Source organism: Melanostigma gelatinosum, assembly GCF_949748355.1.
Source record: "Melanostigma gelatinosum genome assembly, chromosome: 7".
Classification (NCBI taxonomy): domain Eukaryota; kingdom Metazoa; phylum Chordata; class Actinopteri; order Perciformes; family Zoarcidae; genus Melanostigma; species Melanostigma gelatinosum.
In genome coordinates, this window is record NC_136640.1 from 18,257,701 (window position 1) to 18,276,701 (window position 19,001).

The window sequence follows — 19,001 nt, forward strand, 5'->3', positions numbered from 1 at the left end:
TTTAGGGTACAGGAAGAATGGCCCTCGGTAGGCTTCCAGCTCAACTCTTTACAATATTTCCCTGGAGTGGCAGTGTCCCATTATGTCCAAAATGTTTGCATAATATCCGCACTTTGAAGAAAGACTGGAACTAAATGCTAAGGATTGTCAGCTTAGCAATTGGGCTCTGGTCAACTGGCAACATATGCTTTGACAACAATGCAGTTTGCCAATTTATGGAATTTTTGCATGTCAGTGGTGCAAAACGAAACTCCAGATTCATATCGTCCTCTTTCATGTGCTTCTGGCAATAGTTTTGCTTTTGTTGATAGACTTTGGTTTTGCAATACACAAGTGTACACTGTGTACACAGAAGTAGGGAATGAGATGTTAGCTGGTAATAATCCAACAGACAAAAAAAGAAAATCACTTCTACATATGGTTATGAACACCAATTAGTATGATGGAACTGGCCATAATTATAGGCGCGCAATGACGATATTGGCAGCCTGATACAATGGTCTGTTAAATGATTAACGTTCCGACCTTCAAGTTTCATTACATTACTCTGAAAATCTTGAAGTGTCGGACATTTTTTTCTGTTCAATTCTCTTGTCTTTTGTTGGATTTATTTCATAAGCATAGTACTTACTACCTGTCTTTCAAAATGCAGGTATTTGAAAAGTATTCATTTTTTTCAATAACATATTCCAAAAAGTGTGAGAACAAAATATCTGTAGAAAGTTATTTATGCTCGTGTTTTTGTGAAGTTGTGAATGAATTAGCATTTGAGAACTTCTCTTTAATGTCGTTCGTTTTTTGAAAAGTTCAAACACATTCATCTGCCTTTTCCTCATCACGGCTGAAAAATGTTTTTTTTTTTTTTAGAGTGGCTGTGAAATGAGAGGGGTTCTTGGAAGTCTTCTATATGGATATTGTGTTTTCTCCCTCTGATGCTGCAGAATGGTCATTTATTTATTAGTTGCATCATTTATCCCTTTGACTGCTTTCTGTTTTAAAAGTGAGCTGCAGGCTGTTCTGGAATAAGTCAGCGAGTTACTGTATATGGGGCTTTTGATGACATCCATGTTTGGTTGTTTGCCTGGTTTGGTCTTCTGCTTGTGAATGCAGTGCTGTCTGTTGGCAACACTAACCATCCTGTTTGAGCTTCATGCTCCCACACAAATGCACCACACAGAAACTGTTTCAGTGGTACATACACTTCAAGCAGCAGAGCAACCACTTTAGTGTGATTGTAGGGATTTTAGTGGCAAAAATTAGATTTTGGGAATGTTAAACATCTCTTAATATTCATTCAAAAATAACGTGCTGGACTGGACACTACTCCTGTCAGGATCTGCTACTGTCCACATCTGGCAGACTAGATGACTGTGTTTCTGAACCCTGGAACATTTCTCATTCTATTCACTTGTATCTGGGAGGACAACCATCGTGAGCTCCACATCAGCCCCCCCCCCCCCCCCCCCCCCCAGAGACTCCTTCACTGTGCACTCCAGCAGCAGCAGCCTTTTGTAAATAGGACATCAGTTCTATTTATTTTCACCCAATTTAGTAGCCCACTGTATTGGCTTCCCTTTGAAACTGTCTCAAGTCCAATCTCCTGCTGCATGTCACCATGGCGACGGCGAACCTTCAGCCCCGGCCTAATCAGAAGCAGTCGAAAGTGGAGGGATTCACGATGGGCTTGGATGTAACTCTTAATTCTCTGCCTCCACGGCAACGACGCACCAATGATTTCTTTCTAAGAAAGGAAAAAACAACATCCTTGATTGAGGCTCATGATCGTCGGGCTGAAAGAAAGGAGCCACGGGGGCGAACAATTAAACTAAAGCACACACCTTAATTGCTTCCACATAAACAATTTTGTATTTTGCCGCACAGTAAACTAATTGCCTGCTTGGTGGAATTTACTATTCCCAGCACATTAGAGAATCACAATAATAGCTACGGCTCCTTCATTTCCTCACACACAACGAGCTCTGCTGGGTTTTCTGTAACATCACAGGATCTCAGTCTTTCCTGGCCAGCCACTTGAAAGTGACCACAGTGCTGCATCCACATGGAATCAGGCAGACGGTCAAGACCTGCTGGACAGCATGCAAAAAACAAACAGGCACGACGATATGTTGCTGTTGAGTTGGAATAAAATCTGTTCAATGCAATTATTTTGTATCTACTATTTTATTTAATATTCTAGTAATGCATATAGGTATAAAATCCCGCTTTCTCTTGACATTCTATTGCGTACATCCCCTTTTAAATTCACAATTTAAAACATTTAGACTTTGGGCAGCAATGGCGTCTACCATTCCTGTTGCTGGTATTCTCTGAAGGCACTCGCCTTATTTTACCACCCTGGCCCATCCTGATTCCATGTGAACGCAGCATAAGCTCGCGAGCAGTTCACTGAGCCTCAGGCTAATGTGCGAGATTGACTGAGAGGCATTATTGCTAATCTAGTTTCACCTTCCACAGTTTGTGAATGGTAAATCCTTCTCTCTAAGTCTCTGTGCTATTACAGTAAAGGGAGCTAGCTGTCACTACTCTGGTGTAACCACCTTGACAGGTCTGCCAGCTCCAGCTGCATAGATATCAGCTAGAGCCTAATTAAAGCGGTATTACTCTCCTGCCTGATATTGTAGTGTTATTTCTAAAACCTTCCTCTCTGTAAATCATCGACCTGCAGCTCCACTGAGCCTCTGAACGTCCTAATAATCCTGAGCAGATATTCTAAATTGAAATTGAACGATTAGCCATAGCTTGGGAAATGGGTTAGCTCTGCCTCTATCCGCACAGCGGCGATTTGAACCAGCACATGGGTATTTGGATCATACAGCATGGATTGCTGCCTGCTGAATTTGCCTCCCTCCATTACGCTGTGCTTCCACTTGGTTCAGCTTTTCTGTGTGTGTGTGTGTGTGTGTGTGTGTGACTCTGCAGTTCGGCGCATTCACACACCATAGAACGTTCTTTGATGTTGAATTATGTTGCACTCAAAGAAATGCCACAAGATTTAATTCCATTGGCATTTATGTTTGAGTGGAAACAGCGTGAATACAAGTTGGTCGGGAGGTTGTGCAGAGATAAATGCTTTCACACTTTTCATCACGACACTTGACATGCTGACTGACAAGTTGTCTTTTACTAGGAATTCAACGCAGACTTTTAAAGACTGCTAGCACCTGAAAGACTTCAGCCAGCCCATCATTTTTCAATTTCCACCCTTTAGTGAGACACAGACACAGGAAAGAGCACGCTGTACGCAGAATGATTAGTTGGCTTGACGTTCCAGGTCATCTCTCTCATATGGATGAATGAATCCTGAGGGTGTTATCATCCACCATACGTTTATTAACAGTTCTCCCATCCAGAGAGAAACATACACAGCTGCAGGCTAATAAGCTTGTTTTCAAGTGTAAAAAAAAAACTGAAAACAAATTTATTTGAGTGTGATAAATCTAGCATGCTTTTCAGTATTTACTCATGCTTCAAGCGAAGTTTGAAATCATAGGCAACTGTGAACAACAGAGGCACAACTCAGATTGACTGGCAGATTCATTGGCAACACGATGAGGAGGCCTGCAATCATGAACTCCTCCAGAATTCTTAATATGATTCCTTATTTCTCATACAAATACTGATGGCATTTAGTTTAGGTTTAAGTCGTTGTTTTTGTAGGTTTAAGTTGTTTTTAGTTTTCCAAAGAGGACCTGCTCCATATACAGATACAAACGGCTTATAAGGTAACTGAAAGACAACACATTCTTATTTTCAAGTGACACGAAAGAAAACAAACTTATTAATCCATATCTACCAATAGACCCTCCTATACACACTGTTCCTTTAACGTTACCATAACTCTGGTTGTTCCAGCGTCTGCTACCTATGTATGGTCAAATGACCTCTTAGTGAACTGCTTAGCAGTGTTGCACTGTATGTGTCTCGGCCTTTTATTGTGAAAGGACGGAGTAAGGGTCGCTATAATGCGCTGCTGTTCACAACTTGGGAGGCAATAAAGAGTTTGCCGACTTGGTTCAGACTACGGGGCATCGTTGTTATTATCTCATTACCTTCATATATCGGTGCAACTCAGGCGCTGTTCTCTGCCTTTGTGTCATAAATCAAGGCTTCATTCTCTCGGGTGAATGTGAGCCGGTGGCAGACAGCATTGCATAGTGAAAGCAGGGCTTATAGGGAACCAATCTAAACGCTGATGGTTACGTTATTCAATATTCATTACATTGTGCTATCAACATTAAATTCATAATAAGTTAAAGCAAAACACTTGTCTATTGCCACTTTAATAAATGGATTAATTTCCAATTGGATTACATACTTTCTATACTTGGAATTAAACAAATACTAGCAACACATAACAGTATAAGTCAGAACAGCAGCCCAGCAGTCAATGTGCTCAATTGTTAAATCAACCTTTTGGTTTCTTTAAATATCTTGACTCATTTGCTTCTGAATTTATGACAATTGTTTTTTTTCCCAAAGCAACTCCGACTTTACTGTGCAGATCACTGATATCATCAGAGTCTCAGTGAGAAAGGGTTTAGCAGAGGAGCTCAGTCTCACCAGCACACTGAGCTGCCGTTAGCTCTAATGTGGTAAACCGACCAAGGCTAGCAGTGTTCTATCATCGGAAACCATCAGGAGCAGAAGTCCGAGATAGGGGCAAAATAAATGAGTGTACAGCCACAATCTCAAACGTGGACGGAGCGAAGAAATTCAACCGGCGTGTTTTGTCTCTTCCTCTTGTTGCTTCTATGGATCCCTCTTAAACATGAGAATTTAGCAGAATAGATCATTCACTTGTCAAATGATACTGTGCTACACCCACAGACTGCTTCTCCGTGGCGTTCATTAGGCAATCGTATAGTGTAACACCTTTGAATTGCATTGCTTAATAAACTACTAATGCAAAGGGGAAAATTAGAATACACGTTGTAGCAGACACATTTTTAACATTTAGTCATTAAGTAAAAAGTAAAAACATGCAAATGTATTAAACAGTCGAATTCCCAGAGACATTGAGACATTCCGCTATCTCCACGGATTTTCAAACGGGTTCACCTCCTGTCCTCAGCCGGTCCCTGGGTCACGAGACACTGAGTCGCGTCATGGAGCCACTGCATGTTGAGTTTGCTGTGTGCTGAGAGGTCATTGTCATGCTGAACGTTGGATCTTCACCACATTCCGATGTCTTTTTGCGTTCATCTTTGTTTATTGTTTCCTGAGTCGTATTCGTCTTCTTTGCTGGAGCAGTATTAGTCAGGTGATGAGCCGTAGCTGTGCGCTGCCGCTCGGTTTGCCACTTTGACGTTCAGGCCAACGTTCCATTCATCCTCATCATTCTCACCAGACAACGGAATATTTTTGTCTTGTGTTGTCGGGTTTACGGTCGTTAAGCAAACTCCAGGCAGGCTGCCCCGTGCCTCTTTAATGTAGGAGTGGAATCTCTCTAAGCTATCCCACCAAGAAGGCCTGATTAATGGACTGGTACGGAGATTGTTGTCTTTCTGGCAGGTTCTCCATCACTCCGAAGCTCCGTTAGAGTGGCCATTTTGTCCTAATGAAGCTGTAACACTTTTTATACCCTTCCCCAGATGAGTGCCATAAAAATGGTTTTCTCATCGTTCTGTTGACAGCTCTTTGGACCTTTTTTTTTATTTTTTGTGTTTGTTTAGAGAAAAGTGTTGATGCTTTCCCTTGCAATTATTTTTGTAATCTGCTTATTTTAAATAGGAGACAGTAGACAGGAAATGAGTCAGCGAGATAGAGGTATGACATGCAACAAAGGCCCCCTGTGTATGGGGTGTGTCTTAACCGCGACACCCACAAACATTTTTCCAAACCTGTTGTTTACACAGGTGTGTAATTCAATGCAAATTACTCACACAAATGCATGTTGTCAGAATGAATTTAACTGGTCACGGGTTGTGAACAATTTTGCTTTTATTGCTGTAATGTATGAACACCAGTTTGCCTCTTTATGCAGAGAATTGAATGATTTACTTCTTTACACTGATGATGGGGTTTTCATCAGTGAACTTAAGTGGCATTCAAACGCCATCGATTTCCTCCGTAGAGTTATTGTATTGCTCAGAGAAGCTCAGCTCTCCACACATTAAGTGTGTAATCAGTGATTTCATGTCTTTATTAACCTCTTGAAGCATAATGTGTGAAAAATATTCGGAGGATCTGAATGTGCAATTACACCACTTCTCAGGATTGTGGCGTGCCCGTGAATAGCGGGAATAATGACAATAGCGTTGAATGGCGAGGTTTAGTCTGAACCTCGTGACTCTTTTCTCCTACTTGCTTCCATCCATGATGCCTGAAACCGGAGTGTTTTTTTTTGTCTTAGTTTTAGATGAACAACCTTTGATCCATTCATCATCGCAAAAGGCCATTTAGGTAGCGAGACATTTGCACTGTCACTGGAGTTCATAAATGATTATAAAGCAGGAGGCAGCTTAACTGGTATTGTGTTGACACCGTCATTAGGTTTTTGGCCCTGATAATATTTTATATGTTAGTATAATGCCTAGTATGTTTAATTTTGTTTCAGGTGAATCTTGTTTGTCTTGCGTGTGCTCGGTTACAGCCACACGCATCTTTGACAGTTAGAAGTATGTTTTCTTTTGCCCCACATTCACTTCATCAGTCGTAACAATATGTGTTACTGAACTAGTGTAGGATTTAGGCTGTGTGTGGTATATCCACTCTGTGTGTTTATATTGCTTTGTGTAACTGATCATATGTTTTCATTAATCAAGAACGAAAGTCGGAGGTTCGAAGACGATCAGATACCGTCGTAGTTCCGACCATAAACGATGCATGATTTGTTTAAGGCATGATGCAGTGTTTCTGGTACCAAACTGATATCATACCGCAAAATGTAATGCTCACTACTTAATGAGACTTGGCCACCAGAAGCAACATGTGTTACCCGACAGAAGGATGAAGCAACAAAATGTTTCTTTATTGTGTTTGGCTTTGTGCAGCAGGACATGCATGGTGGCATTAGGCAGGTGGGAGGAGGAGTGGGCAGTTTGGCAGAGAGGATTTGTCTGCATATGAAAAACAAACTTTCCACCAGTCTGTTCAGGTTCCATACCAGTTAACATAGTGACTATATTTAGAAGGCAGACGCGTGTTACACCTTGCTCGGCTTTATAGGTTTCGTATGCAGATTTTGGCCACTGAGCCGACTCGTATTACCCTCAACCTGTGACTTTTCAATCTGTGGAACTGCTGTTATTGTATCCCTGTGCTCATTGATAAAGACGTCTGGTGTTCAAGCTGAATTTAAGCTTTGGAAATGGTTCTAAAACTACGTTGGCAGCTATAGCGTTGACATTTATTTCTAGACTAACCTCCCACTGTAAGTGTCTGAAAACCTCTTAAGATTCACTCCATCATGCACTTCTAGGATCTACGGATATCTGCAACAACAGTTGAATCTAGAGACTTAAATGTGTCAACATACAAACTGCTCGTTCATGTAGGCCAGGCCTACCTGTTATGATCTAATGAGGCATTGATATGAATAACATATCTTTATATAGCTATTGTAGTAGAATATCGTAACGTGTAATTTCAAGCCATGTAATATAATCATCATGACTTCACTTTTTAATGAAATCTGAAACGGCACAGCAGAGCAACAGGCCTGGTGTGAATGTTCATATTTTAATCTGACTGATCTCCAGTCAGTTATAGTAACACATCTCACAAACTACACAAATTGAAACGAGCAAATGTCAACACCGGATTATGGCTGTGCCACTCTAAGACATATTCTGTTCACTTATATCCCAATGGCAACATGTGAACATGTTGATTTAACTCTCTCCTAATTCACCAGAGGCCCAGTCTGAACATTAATAAATATGAATACTTACTGATCTCCAGTCAGTAACTGTGTTGAACCAAATCACACAAACTAAAGGGCTCTACCACTCTAAAAATATTGAGATGACTAACAGCCTCGTAGTAAACATGTTGTTAACCGTCACGGCTCCAGCCTCCAGACCCGGTCAGAAGCACGGGGGAGATGTTTTATTGCCTCCAGGGCCGATGTTGGTGCTCACTTCAGGGCACCGCAGGAACTTTACTTTGGTCTTGAGGAGCTGCAGCATTTAGTCATCGACAAACTGAAACCTACTCGGTATATTTACGACCACTTGAAAACTTTACTGTTAATTTCCTCTCTGCTATACGATCGCCGACAGCTGTCTGCCCTGAGCACATCCTCTGTTTCTCTCTCTCTCGATCAACCACACACTCACTACACACTCAGCTATTCCCCAAATGAGTGACACTATTCTAACAACAATGCCCTTAAACCCGGCCTTGACCTCAAGCCTCCAGAAAACGCACTGGGCTTTGGCACGTGATACATTTGGGCCCAAAATGACTATTTTTCCAATAGACTCACATTGGGACAGAGACATCTGTAAATCAGTGGATAATCTCTTTTTAGGTAAATACATTATCCAGTAGGAACACTTAAATAGCTGTAATTTACATCATTTGGTCCTAAAAGCTGTAAAATGCACTGATAGCGGGTTATTTCCCTTCCTCCATTCATGTGAATGAGCAGAGCGGCTGGGAGGCGGGTCAAAGGAAACGCTAATGTGCTCGCTCTAAGGGCCATGCAAAAGCTGCAATTAGAAAAAAAAGTGACTATTTTTTTATCTGCACAACAACTGCACTCTGATGAAAGTCTCCAGTCTCCATTTAGTCCAGTGACACACATCATTGAAATGTAATTGCCCCAAGATCTGATGATGACTGAGGTTGGGCTGCATTTATACCTCCACGGACACGTCTCCCTCCTCTACGTTAGGCTGCTTTTGATTTCACCAGCTATTACCTGTCATTCACAGTAATGTGCAGTGGGTATCTAGACCCATTTTCCAACTGCTTTAATGCCCACCAGCAGGCTGTTGTCAGTGCTCTCCATATATACCGTGCACTTCTTTAGAGGGCTAATTTCATGCTTGTTGAACTTGAAGAACTGCATTATTGATTGTTGTTTTCGACTTTCTTAATAGTGATTATCATTTATGACTCAGAAGGGGCAGCGGGGCTACAGGGGCTCTGCTCCCCTCCTCTTTTCATTAAAATGCCAGGCTATTTTGTTTTCATGGGTGTTTAAATTCTGATCAAAACCTTTCAGAAGGAAGAGAGATCTCCACCTCTCCGGTCCTGGCTAGCCCGTTAACATCACAGCAGTGACCTCAGAGGAAAGACCTGATCGAGGATAGGGTTGAAAGCCGGGTCAGACGGCAATGTTTAGTGTGAAAGTTTAGTTGAATCCACGTTTCTCCATGCTGGAGCATTACATCAACGGAACACAACTCAAACAGCATGTGAAAGGCACGACAATCCAATCTTTTCTTGCATTCCCTGTCTGTCCCATCTCATTCTGCAGTTGGTGGGTGGTGAGTTCGACCTGGAGACAAACTTCATTATCCAGGATGCAGAAGGCATCGGCTGCATGGTGGAGCTGTTGGGGCACTGTGACGTCACGTGCCAGGCTGAAATCTGGAGCATGTTCACTGCCATCCTGCGGAAAAGTGTTCGAAACCTGCAAACCAGCACTGAGGTGGGCCTCATCCAGCAGGTGCTGCTCAAAATGAGCTCGGTGGATGACATGATAGCAGGTATGATAATGGTAGCAGTGGTAGAGCATGCATTTTCATTTTCAGAGGGATTGTTATCTGGGTAATGTCCGGCAAGTGGCGTATGGGTTATGCCTTCTTGTTTGTGTACTAACGACAGGCTATAAACAAACTAGACCAGTCGGGTTGATGTGTTCCGTGTGATGATGGTCTGTAGGATCATTGAGCCACTTGTTAGCAACAGCTTTTTTAAAGACATGTAGAAGCTTGAAAATTCACAAGGGGGGAATATATTGGAACAAAACGTTGAAACCTCTTAGGCTTGGGTTAACCACAGACCGTATTTCAGGCATCTAACCAAAAACCCATTCAAAAAAACAATAACAATTGGAAGTGCAGAAAAATGTTGACTCATTTCTGGGTTTCAGGACTCATTCCTGCACCATTCTATCAATTCAGACAATTCTTTGAGACATCAACGATTGCAAAAAGTCAATGTTCTTGATTGAAATTGAATTCAAAGAATTGTACTGTACTTAACAATTGGTATTAGGAAAAAGTCTTTGCTTTACAAAAATATTTCAATTTTACATATTGGAGCCAGCATCTTGTAGATATATTTCCCCTCTAGTAGCAAAGCCTCATGATGCTCTTTTGACAAACAGGTATTCATTTATTAAGAAATGAGTGATCATCCAGAGCTGGATTGCTGTGTAGTTGTCCGTGTGTACTATTTAAGTCCTGAACTTTTGTCTATGAACATTGCAGTCTGTAGGGACGACTACTTTTTACTCTTACCTTTCTGGAATGAGCCCCTCACATCTGTATTTAGGTCACTGTGGGGCTCTCTGTGGATGTCAGTGTCACTTTGATATTTTGAACTGTGCAAATTATATCCATACCTTGTGTAAGTTCTAAATATTGTTTCAGCTGATGATGAAATGTAAATGCATAAGTTCAACATTTTACCAGTTAGACATCACTATAATTTACAAGTCAGTTTCCATGTAATTGTAGTGGAAGTGCTTATGTGTTATTTATTTATATATATATATATATAGCAAAACTATATATATATATATATATATATATATATATATATAGTTTTGCTTTAATTTAGCTTCATTCTCAGTTAATTTATTATCTCAGGAGTGCATATGAATACGTTTCACTGTGAGGACCCCCTGTGCAGTGTGGATGAGTTATGATACCTGCAAAATGAATCTGCACATGATAATTGTCCTCTCTCTCCTCTTTCTTCCCTTGTTTTTGTGCGTGTGTTTGGCGATGCATGCATGCTATCTTTCCTTTTTAAAGACTTGCTAGTGGACATGTTGGGAGTGCTGGCCAGCTACAGCATCACAGTGAAGGAACTGAAATTGCTCTTCAGCATGCTACGGGGAGAAGGAGGCCTCTGGGTAAGTGATAGCAGGGACCGAATGCGGCGGGTTAGACACAAGTGTATGTTAGTTTTACACTCTCACTTGAGTCGCCCCCAGAGAGCCATCACACTGATCTGTTTAGGGCTTGTTCTGTAACCGGCAAGCTGCAGAATGAGTGAATGAGGTAATTGACAGTGTATTGACTGCCATCCACTCAGTCAGAGAGAAAGCCTCAACTGTCTTTCCATCACTCTTGTTTTATCTTTACCACCTGTGCAGCCCAAGCATGCCGTCAAAATGTTGTCGGTGCTGAATCAGATGCCCCAGAGACACGGTCCAGATGCCTTCTTCAACTTCCCCGGTCGCAGTGCAGCAGTAAGCTTTCACAAGTCTCCACTCTGCCATCAATTTCAAAGTGACACAAATCTGTGCTTTTTTTACGGAGACCTGCAGGTTATCCTGCAGGGATTGACAATTGTTGAATGTTAAAGGTGACTCACATGATGTGTTCAGCAACAAAAAAATCAAGTAAATCCATATATCAAAACATTTGCCTCGATTAGTATATTTTGATTACATATAATAAGAAGAGAGGTGTGAAGTGGTCTTAACGTGTAGATGGAAACCGCTCCACTGGTACTGCATATACATGTACACTGTGTTAAGCAGGAGTAACAATGTATTCACGGGTTTATAGAAAAAGAAAATGTGACTAATCATCCCAGTGTACGATTGACATCGTAGTGTGACCAAATAAGATGGGTGCAGTTCGGAAGTGCTGCTAGTTAATCTTGGGATAATATTGTAGAGGCAGATGGGTTGACACTTGTTACAGAGTGCAGCATCCTGTTTATTACCGTTGCATATTTTTTGCATCGTGCCAAAGCATGTTGATTAAGTAAGCAAATGAGTCATCACAGTAATTTCATTAAATGTAATTTTTCACTGATGGTTGATGACTTGTTTTGAACTATCCTCTAAGAGATTAATAAAAATAATACAACTTTGTCCAAATGCAAGTAAGACTAGAAATCACAGCTGGATTTATTTTCAAAGAGGCTGGACCCTTGCCATCGTAACAAATTCAGCAAGAATTATAATGCCATCAATCACCCAGTGACATTCTGGAGTTCACCACCATCAGTTGTGTTATTTAGTTTTATAGAAATAAACATTTGAGTGACCTACGCCGATATTTTATACATTTTCATTAATATTACTCGGCACAAAAGGAGCACAGCGTATTCATTGTGTCACTTTTTAGCACCTTAGTGTTGTGTTGTTTCCACTGTAAGTTAGTCTAGAAGAGGCAGTGCAACACATTTTTAATCCAGTTGTCTCTCATACTGCACAATTGCCATCTGTTTGTGTTTTGTCCCAGGCCATTGCTTTACCTCCTATTGCTAAGTGGCCTTATCAGAACGGGTTTACATTCAACACCTGGTTCAGGATGGATCCCTTAAATAACATCAATGTCGACAAGGACAAACCATATCTCTACTGGTGAGTAAACAATTACTCGCATTTGTGCGCTCCGTGTTTCCAATGTCTTCAATACGTGCCGAGCTCTCTCACGGGGGTGCTGTAACAATATGACGCCAGAGAGAAGAAAATTACACGTTCCTGTTTTTCATCAATCTAATTGCCTTAGTATTAGAAATCATTCCCTCTCTACAGAGTCCTATAAAGCTGCCAGCAGCTTTATTGACAGAGCAATATGCTGTCTGATACTCTGTGACCTACTGTGATTTCCCCATTTTAACAGATTATGACTGGAACTTGTATTTCAAGGTTAAACCAGTTGCACAGACTCACATTTTCACACACTGGCAACACTTATGCATTGCGGTTTGTGAAAGGGCCCTCATTGTTTCCAGATGATGTTCATGAATTACAATAGAGAGAGAGAGAGGGGGGAATTAGGCGAGATTATTGAGATTAAAACCCATGGAAGCATGAACTACAACCACTGCTGCAGTGGGAGGCACTGTGGAGGTATTCATTTTTGATTTGAATATCTTCCACATGAGGCCCACATACCTTCTCTTGCAGGGGCTTGTGGGTAATTAGTGATAAAATCAATACCTAAAAAGTGCAGTGATATTCAGCTGCCGTTCTTTCTGTTTGAGAGGAGCTTTGGGAGAAAATCACTCAATACAATGGGACATATAAAAGAGTTGTGGAGGGCAATGAAAGAGAAAGTGGAATAATACAGATGAAAAGGTAGAGTTGGCTGACGGGGACGACGGTTCACACTAATTGGTCAGAGATAACGGTCTCTGTAGTTAGCTGTATTGTCTGCTGGCTGCCATTGCTTTACCTGGATCACACCGTTTGAATGAAAGCATCTACTCACCTTGGAAGGACTAGTTCTGCCTCTCTCTGATGTGAACATCAAAAAGAAGAAAAAAAAAAGAAATATTGCCAAAGTTGTTGGTATTCATGCGGCAGCGATTCCTCTCTGACAGAGTCACAAAAAAAGGTCTGAGATATGCCAAGCTAATCCTGTTTTTATGCATCGCTCCGAGGGCCTCGTAGCTCAGCGGCAGGGCATGTAGACAACAAATAAAAGAATTGTATCTTCAGAAGCGGACCAAGGTTGCCGCTTTCCACCTGATGTGTAATCACAAGCAGGCTTGTCCACTGGAGCGTCTCGGCCGGCTCAGCGGTAGCTCGGCGTGAGGCTCTACATCTCTCTGGCCCGGCATGCGCCCCACAGTATGCTGTCTTTATCTGCGTTGTCAAAGGGGCCCGTTTGTTTGAGATGGTGCCAATGGGCGGTGGCGGTTGGAGGCTTTGAAGATGGTAGCCTGCTATGGAACTAAAAGCTGTGGGAGTGTAGAGAGTACGTGTCAGCAGTGATGGAGATGATCGATACAAGCAGGGAAAGAAGGGAGAACTAGTGCAGTATTGTAAGGTTGTTTGTGTGCGGAGGGTGTGGGCTGTACTGAGTCTGCTCATATTGTATACAGTGTTGACAGTGCTGACATTTAACTTTTATCTGCGGAGACAAGGAGATCAGAGCAGAGGGATTAACCATCACTGAAGTGCGCTCATCAACTAAGTGTTCTCCGTGTTGTCTTTGTAGTTGTTGCCATGTCTGCACAATTTGCAGTAGCTTTAGACTCACCTCAGGAATTTCCCTGTTCTAGCTCGTTAAGTGAATTATCATAATTCTCACAAGAATCGTAAGAGATGCCCATCATTTACTCCTGCAAATTGATTTGTGTCTGCGTTCAAAGATGATGTTGGCCCCGATCTTATTATGCAGAACGAGGCAACTAGGTCACTCCATTTATTGGTTTGTATGATTGCGCAGGATTGTAAAGGAGGAAATATCCAATAGAATACTTCGTAGTGGTCTGAAAACGTCTAACCTGTGTGTTAAAATACATTTTATCCCTGCTTGTTGATCAATTATTTAGGTTTACCCTGTCAAGTTCGCAGCTCACGATATATGCTGTGCATGTTTCTTTGCTTACAGCTTTCGGACCAGCAAGGGCATTGGGTACTCTGCACATTTTGTTGGTAACTGCTTGATCGTGACATCGCTCAAGTCTAAAGGAAAAGGTTTCCAGCACTGTGTGAAGTACGATTTTCAGCCCAGGAAGGTAAGAGCAGCTTTGTCTTTTAATCATGCGTTTTCAGCTGTTCTACGACATGCGGTTATGTTATTTAGACCAAAGCCATTTGGATTGAAACAGCGGATCCTCAAGACAGAAGTAGAAGCTACTCCGGGTACATGTGAGCCACATCTGAACATGGTTTGCTGTGTACTACCCACTAAATGCTATAACTGCATCATGGCCTGTGCTGAAAAAGAATCAAGGCTTCAGATTTCATTTGGGAAAAAAAAAAAAATGACAATGCTGTTATAAAACACCTGCAGTTTTGGCTACACCCCTGACTCCATACCCACCACCACATGGTCTTTACAAAGTTGTATGTCTACACATATACCAAAGTGTTTAAAACCCTTACAGGTGTAATTGGATGTAAATGCATGTGAGAAAATGAAACTTAATTTGGCATGGACTGTTGCGTCGCTGTCCCTGGAGAGAAGAGAAGCCGGCTCAAAGCATGTGTCAAACAATTAGAGCCTTCACATAACACCTGGGAACAAGCATTCATCCCATTCCTACTGCAACCGTGCAGCTATCGTTTTGCAGAAGCTCTTAGAAGATAAAACATCTTGAATTCAGCTTTTAATTGATTTTGGGCTCAGACATCTGCGGATAAGTGTCGTCATAAATTATCTGTGGGCAGCTTGCACTCTTCCCCTCAGCCATGAATCCTCTTTTAAGTGTCTTTACCTTTGTGTGTAGACTGCTGTAATTTCATTAGACTGCTCCCAGTGCCCTTTATGGGTTCAACTAATAAACAGTCACAGATGATGCTGTGAGTGGTTGTGCCAGTCCTACCCAGTGTTCATACTAATTTATGAGCCTCTTGATTGTTTGTGTGTGTTGGGTTTAGTCCGTGTAGCCAGATTGCATGCATGCAGTCTGCAGCTCCAAAGCACGTCTTGTGTTATGCTACGATCCTTTTGTTTCATTTGTTTTCTGATAACAGAAAAAAAGTCAAATTACTTCAGAACAATCATTCGTTTCCATAAAGTCTCTGAAATAAAAGATGTTGAGCTGAGAAACTCTGACTGGCTGCAAGCTCTTGACCATCCCGAGCTGCTGACAGCGTGGTTTGTTGATGCTACTGATGCTGATCTGAAGACAACAGAAGAAGAACCCGAGGGTATCCATTTGTTTGTTGTCAAGTAAAAGTGACTTTAGTGGCGAACAGCCTCTTGTCCGTGACTGACGGACTGACAGTCACAATGGCAGAATCCTGACGTTTCGACTAAATTGGCAAAACTGATCCCTCCGTTTTCACCTTTACAATTCAAAGAGGCAAAAAGATGATACGAGTAAGGAGAAGCATTCTGAAAGACCTTTATCAATGTTTAATCAAAAGAACTGCCGTCAGTGCTGCGACTGCTGCATCAGCAACACGGGACGTAAGATAAAGCCGTGGACAGAAGCAGAAACTTGAAAAAGTGAAATGCAGCTACAAAGTGTTCTTGTGAATATATAATCTTCAGCTTCTGCATTAGAAAATGTGAGCAAATTAAGTTTAGATTGCTATACATGCACTACTTAATATGTGGTCCACTTTGCTGACTTTGTTTGTGGTACAAGAAGTAAAAAGGCTTTACTGCATATAACATTAATTATTTAAAATATAGGAAATCTGTTGACAAACATTAAACTCTGAAGCAAATAACTATATACTGTGTGTGTGTATATATATATATCTATATATATATATATAGATAGATAGATAGATAGATAGATAGATAGATAGATAGATAGATATCTATATATATATGATATAATTTTTTTGAATGTTGGAATAATTGCCTTCGATGGACATTTTAATAATAACTGCTACAGGCAGTGTCTTACATGGCTTTATGCAGAGTGAAAATGACTCTCTTAGCCTTTTCTCTGATCTATTATTCACAATGTTCCGCTGCAGATCTCAGAACATGAGATGGTGAACCTCACTGCTGTGGCTTTCTAGTAACTTTGAAGTTGATCTGAATTAACCGGGTTAAAGAGAAACAAATTGGAGCGCTGACCAGAACTGTTGTTGATGTTCAATAAACCAAACTCGATTGTCGTTTTAGTTAAGCGCGGTCAAATTAATAAAGTGTAACGACGTTCTTTAATCATGACCCACTTAATAGATGACCTGTTCTGTAGCTCACTCTTTAAATGTTTTCACTCTGACTCTCTTCTCACCCTCAGTGGTACATGATCAGTGTAGTTCACATCTACAGCCGCTGGAGGAACAGTGAAATCAGATGCTATGTTAACGGGCAGCTCGTGTCTTATGGAGACATGGCATGGCACGTCAACACAAATGATGTAAGTGCTCTTCTTTTTACTCCTCCTCCCTATTGGCACATTTTCATCACTGGTCTTGATGTTTTTTGGCTGAGGACTGACTGAGGCTGTCACATCGGTGTCTCTCAGGGCTGTAAATGGTGACGTCCACACATGTTCCATAGCACACATGTTTCATAGCATCCTCATGGATTTCTCTCAGATAGATGACTGGTGTTTTAGTCTTAATTTGAATACCGGTATCTATTCAACACAGAGTTGTTCTGCAGTAGAGAGTGGAAGATGGAATATCAAACATTTGGACAAGAGATGTACGTACGGAGTGAAAAATGATTAAATGTCAGCATCAATTGTAAATATGTGAACAGAAATTGCAGATACCGTCAGACAGACGCATTCTTGTTTAAAACTGTATGACATTTGTATGATGTTTGCACGTTTTTCTCCAAGCCAAAAGGAAAGCTGTTGTCACACGTGGCTCACGGTGACGGAGTTAAAAAGCAATTTGCACTCGTGGAGATGAGAAATATTTTATAAGGTGTGCTTCACACTGTAGCTGTGTATTCAAGGAAAGATTGTGCAAATGACAGGTTGAGATGTAAGCGCTGTTCATGACATATTCCACCACATTAACTAAAGCTCCTTTGACTGTTGAAATGTTCCCACACCTGAAAAGAAAGGTGGAGGCTTATAAATAAAGGGTTTTATTCTGTGAGGCTGCAGAACCGGCTGCATCACAAGAGCAAGAGAATAGTTTAGATTAGATTAGCCGACAGTGTTCCAACCTAGTTAGGTGGTTTAAAAAAAATCACACAACCAGATTGAAGGACCAAGTATGGCAATATTCCAGACGCTCTCAGTGTAACGTTTCCCTCGATTGTGGCATATGAGAAGACGGCAGCAGTTGCTGTTTAAATAGTCCCAGAGTATGGTCACATAACTAGTGATCTACGCAGACAGTACTGAAGCCGACAGCTAGACTGGTGCTACATGCGGTCAGTCTCTGGCAACGTAGAGATAAATTGAAAAAAAATTGTATTATCTATTTAATATCCATTCTCTTCAGGTCTGCTGAGACCCTCAGCTCATTTAAATCAAGATTGAAGACCTTTCTGTTTGCTGCTGCCTTTAATTGAACCACGTTCAATTAATATATTAATCAATTTCCTGCATTTTACGACTGCATTTTATTTCTTACGCTGTTTCTTTAATTGTTTTTAAATCTCCTTTTCTTTTGCCTTATGTTTTGATGCTTTTAATGGTTTTATGTGAAGCACTTTGAATTGTTGTTGAAATGTGCTATACAAATAAACTTTCCTTGCCTTGATATTATAACCTAAATGTTACCATTTATATATATATATATATATATATATATATATATATATATATATATATATATATATATATATATATATATATATATATATTTATTTTTTCCTGTCATAGTGTTATTGTGTCTTTTGCCTATTCACTTAAAAAAGTTATAGATTAGTGCCATCCCTCTGTTCTTGCCAAATAAAGAAGTATGATTGGAGCTAAAAGTCGTGGTAACTGTCATATTTTCACAAGCTTAGTAATCATAAGAATGTGTGTGTAAGGTTTATTTTGTTCATAAAAGTTTTCGGGAGCACATCACTCATAAATCAGATTGGATGGGCTTTTCTAACAGTGTTAAATATAAGACAAGCTTAAGATTCAAGATACTAAATCTGATGTTATTTTTCCCCCAGTACCACTTGTACTGTATAAGCCTTCACACTGACTGTGTTGTCTGTTGTTAAAAAGCTGCTGCTGTTGTAAGTTATCCTTCAATTTGATCCTGATTGCAATCACAGTACGTCTTCTCTCTATCCCAGAGGCTATATTAAGGTTTCCTATCTCTGTAAATCAGGGACATTGTTTTCCTCTTCCCGATGGGGAATTGTCGAGCTAGACGCTGAAAGAACACAGAAGGTGCTGTTGTTTTTGATAGCTACATTGAGAATACTATTTCATGGAGAAATATTTACTGGTAAACCTTTTGGGAAATCAAATGTTGTACTTGTTATCAAATATTGATTCTTTTTTTTGCACTC

At 40.8% G+C, this 19,001-nt stretch overlaps 1 protein-coding gene across 1 annotated transcript in view; it reads left to right on the forward strand.

The window, feature by feature from the left end:
• Positions 1-19,001, forward strand: part of LOC306780247 (neurobeachin-like) — a gene marked incomplete at its 5' end in the record, with an annotated part of 185,287 nt that overhangs the window by 36,107 nt on the left and 130,179 nt on the right. Inside the window, 6 exon segments of the mRNA XM_079272545.1 lie at positions 9,449-9,680; positions 10,956-11,056; positions 11,300-11,395; positions 12,402-12,523; positions 14,505-14,631; positions 16,825-16,944. Coding sequence (XP_079128671.1) covers positions 9,449-9,680; positions 10,956-11,056; positions 11,300-11,395; positions 12,402-12,523; positions 14,505-14,631; positions 16,825-16,944 — 798 coding nt within the window.